The sequence below is a fragment of the Lucilia sericata genome, unplaced genomic scaffold (genome assembly GCF_015586225.1).
Source record: "Lucilia sericata isolate MDLA Ls3-8-SP2 unplaced genomic scaffold, ASM1558622v1 Contig000605F_arrow, whole genome shotgun sequence".
Classification (NCBI taxonomy): Eukaryota; Metazoa; Arthropoda; class Insecta; order Diptera; family Calliphoridae; genus Lucilia; species Lucilia sericata.
In genome coordinates this window covers 32,298-45,192 of record NW_023994612.1, presented here as the reverse complement: position 1 = coordinate 45,192, position 12,895 = coordinate 32,298, and the positions used below count along the sequence as shown (strand labels likewise).

Sequence of the window (12,895 nt, the reverse complement as noted above, 5' to 3'; positions counted from 1 at the left end):
TTTTAAATGCAGCTCAAATCTAAAAAAAACATGATATGTATTTGACTACTCATTAGAGTGTCCTGAAAGACAGAACTTTTGCAAATCTTATATAGGTATACCTCTGAAACGATGCATATAAAGCATTGTTCATATAAAATATAGATGAATTCATCTTTCAATATCTTTTTATACTTTTAGAAAATTATCCACCAAAAATTATGCACGTATGTAGCACCGTATTTATTCTAAGCTTTTCAAATTAAATAATGATTTTGAATAATTCCAGCACACATTTTCCATTTACCATTAACAAATTCCGGAATTTTTTAATTAGAGGAAGATGTGAATATTTTAATAAGTAAAATTATTTGGTATCTTTTTTGTATATCTAACGATATTTGATCTTTAAACCTTTATTTCTTCCGATTTAATAAGTGGTGTCTATATCCATCCAAAACATTAGTGTGGATGCATAAAAGCTAATGAATAAAAATAATATTTTTAAACATACTTTTTTATAAATGGATGTATTTTTGAGAAACAAAGACGAAAAAACGGTGGTTTTACTATTTAATGAACAACTCAAAATTGTTTGTCAAATTAAAAGTAGTTTTGTTTTCTCTGTCAATATTCGAGGATTCTTCATATATTCCTAGGTCAGAAAAAACGTAATTTTGTTCTTTTCAAAGGAATTTGAAATCAAAGAGCCCAAATTTTTCATGATTTTGTGCAGAATTTCCCATAATCGTTTCAGAGTTTTTTTTTCAATTGCATGTACTTTTTCAAACAGCAAAAAATCGCTTGAAATTTTATCTATATATATAAAAATGAATGTGTGTTTGTTTGTATGTTTGAACGTTATAGACTACAAAACTGCTGAACCGTTTTTCGTGAAATTTTCACAGCGTATTCCTGTATGCCTGGAATAGGTAATAGGCTACTTTTTATTTTGAAATTTCAAGTGGGCGAGGTGCCACGCCCATATTAGAAAATATTAAATCCGTATATTTGAGATAATATAACAGTTAGAGTCCTCAAATTTTGTCGGAGCCACTTTAGTGTCAATATAATTATTTAGGACAAAAAGTGGGCGGACTAGCATTATTAATATAAATTAAAAACAAAAATTCGTTTATCTTAGAAACTATTACAGTCAGAATCTTAAAATTTTGCACAAATAACTTTAGCATCCATGTTAACATTTTGGGAAATAAATTGGCGGACTACCCATAAGGGGAGCGGCAAAAAAATTCGTTTATCTGGGAAACTGATAGAACTAAATTCTTCAACTTTTGCACCAAGAACTTAAGTATTCGTCTGAACATTTTGGATGAAAAAGATCGGACTTCCATCTGGGGGGCTTGCAGCCCCCATATGAATTAAATAGAAAAATTCGTATATCTGAGAAACTATTAGAGCTAGAATCTTCAAATTTTACTTGAAGAACATTGACATTCATCTGAACAATTAGAGTATAACGGGCGAACTTTCAATGGGGGACTTGGTACCTCCCATATTAATTAAATACAAAATTTCGTTTATCTGGGTAACTAATAGAACTAGATTCTTCAAATTTTGCACAAATTACTTTAATATTCATCTAAACATTTTGGAGAAAAAAGGGCGGGCTTTTATCTTGGGGGATTGAAACCCCACATTAATTAAGTAGAAAAATTCTTATATCTGAGAAACTATTAGATGTAGAATCTTTAAATATTACATGAAGTACTTTGACATTAATGTGAAAATTTAGGGAATAATTGGCGGACTTTAAATGGGGGACTTGGCACTTCCCATAGTAATTAAATACAAAAATTCATTTATCTGGGAAACTAATAGAACTAGGTTCTTCAAATTTTGCATAAATTACATTTTGGATGAAAAAGATCGGACTTCCATCTGGGGGGGCTTGGAGCCCCCATATGAATTAAATAGAAAAATTCGTATATCTGAGAAACTATTAGAGCTAGAATCTTCAAATTTTACTTGAAGAACTTTGACATTCATCTGAACAATTAGAGTATAACGGGCGGACTTTCAATGGGGGACTTGGTACCTCCCATATTAATTAAATACAAAAATTTCGTTTATCTGGGTAACTTATAGAACTAGATTCTTCAAATTTTGCACAAATTACTTTAATATTCATCTAAACATTTTGGAGAAAAAAGGGCGGGCTTTTATCTTGGGGGATTGAAACCCCCCATGAATTAAATAGAAAAATTCTTATATCTGAGAAACTATTAGATGTTGAATTTTTAAATATTGCATGAAGTACTTTGACATTAATGTGAACATGTAGGGAATAATTGGCGGACTTTAAATGGGGGACTTGGCACTTCCCATATTAATTAAATACAAAAATTCATTTATCTGGGAAACTAATAGAACTAGGTTCTTAAAATTTTGCATAAATTACTTTAATATTCAACTGAACATTTTGGGGAAAACCGAGCGCACTTTCATATGGGGAGGCGTGGAGCCCTCATATGAATTAATTAGAAAAAATCGTATATCTGGAAACTACTAGAGCTAAAATCTTCAAATTTTACTTGAAAAACTTTGACATTCATCTGAACAATTAGAGTATAACGGGCGGACTTTCAATGGGGAACTTGACAACTCCCATTTGACTTAAATATAAAATTTCGTTCATCTGGGAAACTAATAGAACTAGATTCTTCAAATTTTGCAGAAATTACTTCAATAATCATCTGAATATTTTGGAGGAAAAAGACCGGACTTTCATCTGGGGAGCTTGAAGCCCTCACATGATTGAAATAGAAAAATTGTATATCTGAGAAACTATTAGAGCTAGAATCTTAAAATTTTACAGAAATACTCTGACATTCATGTGAACATTTAGAGAATAACGGGCAAGCTTTCAATTGGGGGCTTGGCACCACATAAATGAATTAAATACAAAATTTCGTATATCTTGGAAACTATTATATTATTAAAATTTTTCATAGATAGATAGAAATTGGCGAACTTTCAGTAATTTGCTTGGCATCTCTAATATGTAACATATTGTAAATCTAGACAACTATTGCAGTTAGGAGCATCAAAATCGTTAAGTGGGTTTTTTATTTATACAGCTTTTAGGGTAGCACAGCACACTGGGTAAAGCTAGTATTATATAAAAACCGAAGACTTTTGCCTCTTTACACCAGGGGCACTACAATTCAAAGTACGGTGTGACGTAATTTAAACTGAATAGTTCTTTAAATCTACTGCACATTGAAAAAATAAAATAAATCATTTGAAAGTGTTCTTAGTTCCCTACCAGTGATTGAAAATGCTGATTTCAGTATAATTTCTCAAAAAAAGTTTTTTTAAATTTTTCTACAAATTAGTCAAAATTTAAGCTCATTTTCAACTTCTAAACTTTTAAGGGACTTTTTTGTCCAGAAACTCACTTTAAGGATTAAAAAAAGGCAGAAAAATAAAAACTATTTTATCGTTATAAGATAAATTTTGATATCTATTTCAAAAAAAGTCATTACAGATAGAAAAATATTCTCTTTAGTTTTTGAAGAAACGCAGGCAACGCCGGGTACACGCAGCTAGTTAAAAAAATCTGAAAGGCAACTTCGAATTGGTATTACGACCAAACACCATGGAGATGAAACATCCCTGTCAATGAATATGGAAAACTAAACAAAGAACAAATGACAGTGGCAGGTAGCTAGCTGATACATACATATATATGTACATATGTACAGTGTCTCTCATAAGTATTCGAATTTAATGTATTATGAAAATAGACACCATTTTATAATAGATTTTGTGGGAAAAATAAATAAATTTATTATGTTGTCCAGACAGTCCTTAAATTTGATATCACATTTTAAAAATTAAAAAAAAAATATATTTTACTTAAACTAATTTAACTTTTTTTAAAAAAGTGCAAAAAATTGCTTCACAAAAGTATTCGAATTTTTTGTATAAATCATATTTAGATTAGCATTATGAAGTAAAAATAAACAATTAAAATGAAATGAATGTTTCGTATAGTAGCCTTTGTTTTTAAAAACAACTTCCAAGCGACGTGGGACCGTTTCTACCAATTTATGGAATAGTTCTGGCGTTATTATGTCCCATTATTCATGCAAAGCAACCGTATGGTGGTTTTGGAGGATAATGAGTGATTTAAAAGTTGTTTCAATGGAGTTTAAGTCCAGACATTAACTCCATTGAAAATTTGGTGAAAGAAGATTCTTAGTGTCGTAAATGATCAACATTTTCACGTACCAGGTCGTGTATTTTGGATAGTTTTTCTGTTGAAAAATAAATTGAATGGGTTGTAGCCCCATTTTGGTGGTACTATCATGCAAATTCTGCTCTAAAATTGACAAGTAGACCTTCTAGTCTATAATTACAATAATAAATTTTAGCAGTCCAACACCGTGGACGGACACAGAACCCCAAAATATGGCAGAGCAACTTGGGTCCTTTACAGTTGGTTTTAGTTTAGATAATTCCAAGGCATCTCCAAGCTTTCGCCATATCATTTGACGACCATCGGAGCCAAATATATTATATTTGTTCTAATCGTCGAAGATAACCTCCTTCCAGAATCCAATATTCTTACTTATGAGTCTATTTACGGAGTCAAGACACTTAACATCGATTAACTTTGATATGAGCGGTTTCCACCTTGGTACTTGACCATGCAAATTATAGCTCCCTAGTACTTTGCACACAATTGCGACACTAATTTTTATTCACAGGACTGTCCTGAGTTCGTTGTTAATTTTTGGAGCTGATAGATGAAGGTTCCTACGGTATTTCCTCAGTATTTCTCTGTCGTCCTGTATTAACAGCAGTTTTGGACGACTTGATAATGGTAAATACTCGATGGAATTCTTTGTTCCATGCGTGTAATGACAAAATATATTGTCGATGGGAATCTATCAAACAATTCCTATATGTATTTAATTGATCGGGCTTGATAATACAGATATAAAGTAATTTTTAATTTGAATTGATCAACTCTTTTTCTTTGAACATTTTAATCGCTTACACAGGAAGGATTTACAACATAATTATGCAAATTTCCAAAAAATATAATGTTAAATATTCCATATAACCACTACCTACATAATGGGTTAATTAATGGGCAATAAAACACGTGTTCAAGGATTCTAAAAAAAGTTCTCAGAAAAAATTCGAATATTTTTGCGCAGTACCTGAAATGACCCTTTTTGGGTTTTTTCCATTTTCTTGGAAACCATTAATGAGTTTTTTTATTTTTTTCTTGTATTTCGTAAAAATAATATAAATTAATAAAATTTCATTAAACAATTTTAAATACTATTATTATTTTTAAAGTAGCATCATAAAATAACACAGTAATTCATAAAAAATAATAAATTCGAATATTTATGTGAGACACTGTATGTGTGTATGTACATACGTTTGGATAAAATGTTGAAAAAATGTAAGTGTTTTTTCGGGTTAGAAAGGGTAGGGTATAGATTAGTTTTAAGTAGTGGGTAAGTAAATAAAACTCGTTTCCATTTCTTTTCAAAAACGTTATAAATTCATATGTGTTTATTGAACTTTTGGGTAGTATATAAGATAAGTAAGTATATAACACAATTTTTTTTTCAATATTAAGATCAATATTAGGTTAAATTCACGTTTTAATACACTGATCTGTGATATATGTATTCTTAATTAGTATTTAAGTTTTAATATTTTATTTTTAGGTTTAGGGTTTTCGTTTGTATGTTTTTATTTAGGTTTAAGTTTTTAATTTATTTATTTAAAAACTTTTAAGTTTATTTTTATGTTTTAGGGGTTGATGTTTTGTTTTTCGGTTTGTTGATCACACACTTCTTGTTCTTCACACAGGTTGATTATAAGTAAGTTAAAGATGAAGGCCAAAGCTGCAGCTGACGTTCATATGTAGATGAAGTTGGCTGCAGTTATGTGTGGGTATTAAATGACGTCAGGGATGGACAGTGTTATGTGTTCACTGATGTGAACATCCTCCCGGGCCTGGCAAACTGTGAAGAGAAAAGGACAATTATTTTTATTTATTCAATAAAAATTGTGTAGGGTAATAGGGTAAATTATGCATGTAAAATACTTCATTGTGTGCGGGTTTATTGGGTAGAGGATCCCATGACCAACCAGCCAAGAGTAGAATCCTGAGCTATAAGTGAGCCCCCGTCGATGTGGATTACATTGGGCTGAAGAATGCTGGTGTATAAATCTCCTCCAATCTCCATAGAGACAGGTTTGTTCGAATAAAATTCGGGGTCAGCAAGTGAGATACGACAAACTTTGTTTTTAATGGCTTCGTCCATTGGGTTTGGGTAAAGGGTTTTTGGAAGATCTTTAACAACTTCCATACAAACCTCGTATCTAACGTTTGATGTTAGATTTGGTCCAATTAACACTTTGACGAAAACCTCGTTGTCGATTGTGAAGGGTTTCAAACTGGTGTCTCGTACTAACACGGTTGCAATTCGGGACTTTGTTAGGCTGGGGTTTAATATGGCCCTTGCTATCCGGTTTCCGCTTTCCATGATCATCTGGACAACTACAGCCGGTACGAAGGTTTTCGTAATGGATGTTGTAATTGGTGCAACCGCCAATGAGATGGTTCCTCGCCAAACAAAATGGCGTTTTGGTTGACGCTTATCGTTTTTGCGATTGGGTTTGGACCGAGATCCATTGCGGCTGGGACGGTTGGTACGTCCTTTGCGATTGTTGTTGTTGGGTGCCATATTCTGTGTAAAAGAAATGATGTGTTAAAGAATGAAGTGTAATGAATGTGTTAGTGGGTTAAGGTGAAGGGTTAAATGGTTAGTTGAGCTAGTTAGTGATGATATTGTTATTTTGGGTTAGGGTTTGAGTAAAAGTATTAGACTAATTAGCGGTAAAACATCAATTTTAGTAATTGGTCGGGTTAGAGTACCAGTTGAAGTTTGTAAATCAACTACTCTACTTCTACCATCAGAACCAGGGTATGTTTTGGTCACACGTCCAAGTAACCATTCATTGGGTGCTAAATTGTCTTGTCTAATTACTACAATATCCACTTATATCTTTTATGGAGCTCTTTAAGATATTCATCTTTCCATCTTTTACAAAAGTTGTGATGTTGTATCTTTAGTTTTTGCCATCTGTTTGCCAGGGTTATATTATCACTGCTTGTGTCGGGTTCTGCAGGGGTAAGTATGGGTGAGCCAATTAAAAAGTGTCCAGGGGTTAACGGGTTAAGGTCCTGAGGATTTTCACTTGACGGGCATAAGGGTCTCGAGTTTAGGTATCCTTCTATTCGAGCAAGGAGTGTAGCTAGCTCTTCAAATGTATATTTAAGGGTATTTATTTTCTTCAAATGAGCTTTAAAGCTTTTAACTCCTGCCTCCCATAAACCGCCCATGTGTGGTGCTCCTGGGGGTATAAAATGCCACGTCAAATTCAGAAAACTGTTGGTAGATATAACGGAACCTTTCAATTGCCTGATGAATTCCAGTCGCTCTTTCTTCAATAGCTTACTAGCTACAATGAAATTTGTCCCATTGTCCGAGTAAATGGCGACAGGGCATCCCCTCCTCGAAAAAAATCGAGCCAAGGCTGCCATAAAGGCTTGGGTAGACAAATCAGATGTTGGCTCCAAGTGGATGGCTTTTGTTGCAAAGCAAACAAAAACACAAACGTAACCTTTCGTTATTTTACAAGTTCTGCCACTATACGCTTTGACGTCAAATGGTCCTGCAAAATCAACTCCAACATTTGTAAAAGCTTTATCAATGGGTTCTTTCTGGTGGCAACGCCGCCATAATCTTCTATATCTTATGCAGGGTGAGCATTTGTTAACAACATTACTAATCAGATTCTTAAGTTTCGGAATCCAATATCCTGATCGGATTATTCTCAACATAAGTTGATTTCCACCATGCAGGGTTACCAGGTGGACGTGTTGTACTAGTAGCTTAGCAAATGCCTTTTATAGGGTACTAATATAGGGTGTCTTTCGGAATAGGACAAACTGTTGGAATTTGCTAGTCTACCATTTGCACGCATTATCTTTGCAGAATCTAAAAATGGCATCAAGTTCAATACTTGGGTGAGTAGTTAATAAACGTAGTCTATCATTGACTAGTTGTGGGTTATTTCGATCAAGAATAACTCTATCATTTCGAATTATATTTCTTCGGGTATATGATGCGCGATCGCAAAATCGATAGACATATGTCATTACCTTTAGAGCTTTTGACAATTTCGAAAATCTTGATAATATATCTGGGTTTTCAGTATTCGTATTAACCAAGGAAGGGTTAATACGAATACTGTCGTAGTAAACGACTGACTAACTTTAGCTTCAGCTTGAGTAATAAAGTGTTTATTTGTTTTTGGCCACTTCGACGCGACTTCTTTCAACCACGATGGTCCATTCCACCATAAAGTGTCATCTTTTAACTCATCAGCATTACATCCTCGGCTAGCAACATCGCCAGGATTATCGTGTGATGATTCCAGTTATCTACTCCTACTGTTTGTAGAATTGTTGAAACTCTGTTTGCCACAAATGTATTCCACGAGTTAGGGTGTTTACTAAGCCAGGCCAAAACTATAGATGAGTCGATCCAGAAATACGTCTGATGTAAGGGTAGGTTGAGTTGGGTGAGTAAATTGTGTGTCATATTTGCCAACAACACTGCACCACAAAGTTCTAGTTTTGGTAACGAGATTACTTTGATTGGCGCAACTCTCGTCTTAGCGAAGAGTAGGGTTACGGAATTAGGTCCGTCTATGGGTGTTACTCGTGCATATAGACATGCAGAGTATGACTTTTCAGAAGCATCTGAAAAGCCATGAAACTCAATTTTTGCTGAAGGTGAAAAGTTAATCCATCTTGGAATACGAATTCGATTAATATTATCGGAGAACTGCAAAAACTTTTGCCATTTTATAAGGGTGAGTGGGTTAAGACATTCATCCCAAGCTGTATTATCTTGCGAAATTTGCTGCATAATAATCTTGGCAGATATAACAATTGGCGCTAACCAACCAGCTGGGTCAAATAGACGAGCAATGTCTGATAACACAGTTCGCTTTGTGTATGCTGATTTTCTTTCAATTAAGGGTACATTAAAGAAAAACGTATTTTTCTTAGCGTTCCAACGAATGCCTAACGTTTTAGCATTATTTGATTCGGGTAGGGTGTGTAAATCAACATCTAGTAGATGTTCTTCGGGTAAATTTTGTAATAAATCCTTTGTATTGGAAATCCACTTTCTCAAAGGAAAACCAGCAGAGTCAAGAGCCGCGATCAATTGGGATTGAGCTTTTTGAGCTTCCTCAATTGTGTGACCTCCGGCTAAGACATCGTCAACATACATGTTGTTTCGCAATATTTGCGAAGCTATAGGGTGGGTATTTTGAATGTCATCGGCTAATTTGTGTAGAGTTTTAATAGCCAGATATGGCGCACAGTTAACACCAAATGTAACTGTTTGCAGTTCATAATCTTGAATGGGTTCGTTGACTCTTTTACGGAATAATATTCGTTGGAAGGGTGTGTGGGTAGGGTTTAGCATAATTTGCCGGTACATTTTTGTAATGTCGGCATTATAAAGTATATTGTAAAAGCGCCATTTCAAGATAAGTACAACTAAATCTTGTTGAAGGGTAGGACCAGTGTGTAGGGTATCATTAAGACTGTTGCTATTCGAGGTTTCGCTAGATGCATTAAATACAACTCGATCTTTTGTGATGATGGGGTAAATAATAATGGGTGTTTGAAGGAGTCTTTGGGTTATATTTAATGGGTTTCATATGACCTAAGTCGATATACTCATGTAGCACGTTATCATATTCCATTTTAAGCTCTGGCTTTTTCATCAAACTTTTCTCGTTCCTTAGAAATTGAGCCATAGCAACGTGTCTAGAGTTTCCTAACTCAACAGGAGGGTATATAAATGGTAAATTTACCTGATAACGGCCATTTGGTAATCGAAGGGTAGTGGTCATAAAAGTTTCTTCACATGAAGAACTTTCTTCTGAAACTTTGGGTTGGGTGGGTACATCTTCAATTTCCCAGAACTTGGTCAAAACTTTATCAAGCGTGACTGAACTGAAGTAAGAAACTAAGGGTTGGGTATTTTGCGAATTCTGAACGGGTCCTGTTAAAATCCAGCCAAACTCAGTCTCCTGAGCTATAAGAGTATTAAGAAGATCTTTTCGTACTCCAGATTTTAAAATCTGTGGGTAAAAATTTGAACGAGCAGAAACTATTTCGTTTAATCCTGAAATTTCAGCAACTATGGGTGTAGTGGATAATTTTAGCTTCCTTCTCAGTTTATCTGTGATAAACGAGAAGTCTGAAGCTGGGCCAATAAGCGCTCTAGCTGGAAATAATTCACCTTGAACTTCAACATTCAGAACTGCAGTTCCTAATAACTTTGTTCTGTCATCTATGGGTTTGCTTGATTGGGTGTGGGTTGAGAAAGACTGAACTGTATTTGACGATGAAGATGCCTGATTATCTTCATTATGTGGGTTTATCCTCGAATTTGGTCGGTGCAATAGACTATTATGTCGTCCACCGCAATATCTACATATGAATGTACTGCGACAAGCTTGTATGACATGACCGACGGCTAAACAATTGTAACATATTTCATGTTTTTTTGCAAACTTAATTCTCTCGTTTATTCCAAGAGAATTGAATGACGAACATTCCCTCAAAGTATGGTTTTCGCTGCAAAGCTTGCAAATAGAACCATCATGTTTAATTTGGGTGCTTGGGTTGTTTGATTGGGTTGAAGGGTGAAATTTTTGTTCGGTTTTACGTTTGTTCTGGGTGGGTGGGTTTTTTATGGGTTTTGGTTGATTTTTTGGGTTTTCCCATTCGAATCATTTGTTACGTTATGAAATGTTTTGCCTTTTCTGTCATATTGTGTTCTAACATCTTGGAATTGTTTGGGTTTAGGGTGGGTAGGGTTAATGCTATGGTCCTGGACATCATTAACCGAAGTTAGTTCCTTAAATGTGTTAGTCAAAAATACATCTAAGTCAGTCCAAGAAGGCATCTCTGCACAATCTGGAAGAGATTTTCTCAAATTCTCTTCGGGTTTCTCTGGGTAATTTCGATGTGCATAAATATACTAAGATGGGATCCCACTGATCCGTATCTATGTCTAAAGAGTTCAGATTTGCAATACAGCAATTTATCTTTCTCTGAAGCTTTCTTATAGAAGCACTACACATGGTGCTTACTAAGGGTAAATTCAATAGGGTTTTTAATTGCGCGTTAATTTGCATCCTACGATTCTCATACTGAGAAGCTAATTGATTCCACGCAATAAGAAAGCCATCATTTGTTAAGGGTGCATTGTCTACTATTTCTTTGGCTTCGCCGCTTGTTTTTTGTTTAAGATGGAAAAGTTTCTCAACTCCACTTAAACGGGTATTATTGCCATAAATGGCCTTGAAAAGATCCCTAAACGAAGCCCAGCTTTTGAAATCTCCGCTGAACGTTGGCATGTCAGAAGGGGGTACAGTGAAACCTGCAGAACTGCTGGGTTGTGGGGGTTCGGGTAAAGATGGTCGGGTTTCATTTTCCTTCGTAATCTCCTCAATAGATTCGTCAATCGAGATCATGCTTGACCTATAAAATCCTTTAGCAGATCTGACTTGCCTAACAACTTCGCTTAAATTTATGGCTTCAGCTTTCTTCGGGTCCAGAATATCGGCAGATTCTCTAATTTGGGTGAATTTACGGTCAATTTTAGCCCATAATTCACTTAATTCCCGTTTTTGGAATTTAAGAGCGGGTAGAGATCGGAAACTTTCCGGAGTAGCACGATAATCTTCATCAAACGACTTTAAATCCGTTTGGATATATCTTAACAAATCGGCTGCCACAGACTCTAGAGTAGACATATTGGGTTATTTGAAAAAAAATGCTCAAAATAAAAAATATATTTCTATATAGAAATATTTAGGGTTCAAATTTAAAAAAAGTGTGAGTTTTTTGCTTTAGCTGTACCAAAAATTACTTTTGCTCCAGCTGACAAAATTTCCAATTGGGTATTAAAACGTTAATGTGTGCGCTACTTATATTAATACGCAGTATTAGTTCCCTAGAAACAATATACAAAATTATATTTTCAAATTTCTCTGAAAAGGGGGTTGGGTGGGTTTTATATTTTCAAATTTGTATGAAAAGGGTTGGTTAAATGGTAAATATATTGTATATTGTAATGCTACGTGGAACAATATATTGGAAATTTTATAAATTTTATATAAAAATTGCAAAAAGTTTAACTCACCTTTTTTCCTGAGGGTAGGGTACAAACCACAATATAAAAATAAAAAAATTGCTTGTGTTGTCGATTCCTCTTTTTGTCGTCTTCCCGCTATGATGAGTGTTGATAATATGGATAGTGTTGTTGTTGTAATTGTCGACAGTCGCTGTGAGTACTTTGTGTGTAGGTATGTATATATTTTAATGTGGTTTTTATATTTGGGTAATTTTGTAATATTTTGTTATTATGTTTTGTGTTAATACTTTTTGTTCAATATAAATGTAAGTATGTAATATATGTATATAAATAAGGGGTAATTTTCCATAAAAAATTTTTGTTCACAATTTTTGTTTTTTATTCTTAAAAATATTTTAATATTTGTTCTGTTTTTAATATTTTGTGTTGTATTGTATTTTGTGCACTTTTTTGCTGTTGTACTTCCTTTTCTTTTCAAAAACGTTATAAATTCATATGTGTTTATTGAACTTTTGGGTAGTATATAAGATAAGTAAATAGGGTAAGTATATAACACAAATTTTTAGGTTATAAATACTGTTCAATATTAAGATCAATATTAGGTTAAATTCACGTTTTAATATTTATTTATTTTAGGGTAGGTTAGATTTAAGTATTTATTTGTT

General features: G+C 34.0%; 1 protein-coding gene across 1 annotated transcript; it reads right to left on the bottom strand.

The window, feature by feature from the left end:
- Positions 1-5,974: 5,974 nt before the first annotated feature.
- On the bottom strand, positions 5,975-12,514 carry LOC119606608. Its single transcript, XM_037960173.1, has 2 exons — positions 12,279-12,514; positions 5,975-6,725 (listed from the first exon to the last, which is right to left on the bottom strand). The coding sequence occupies exon 2, from the start codon at positions 6,720-6,722 to the stop codon at positions 6,096-6,098; it is 627 nt and encodes a 208-aa protein (XP_037816101.1). The 5' UTR covers positions 6,723-6,725; positions 12,279-12,514; the 3' UTR covers positions 5,975-6,095.
- Between the last annotated feature and the right edge of the window lie 381 nt (positions 12,515-12,895).

Coding starts and splice junctions, on each gene's coding strand:
- LOC119606608 (XM_037960173.1), bottom strand. CDS start 6,722: ATGGCACCCAACAACAACAATCGCAAAGGACGTACCAACCGTCCCAGC.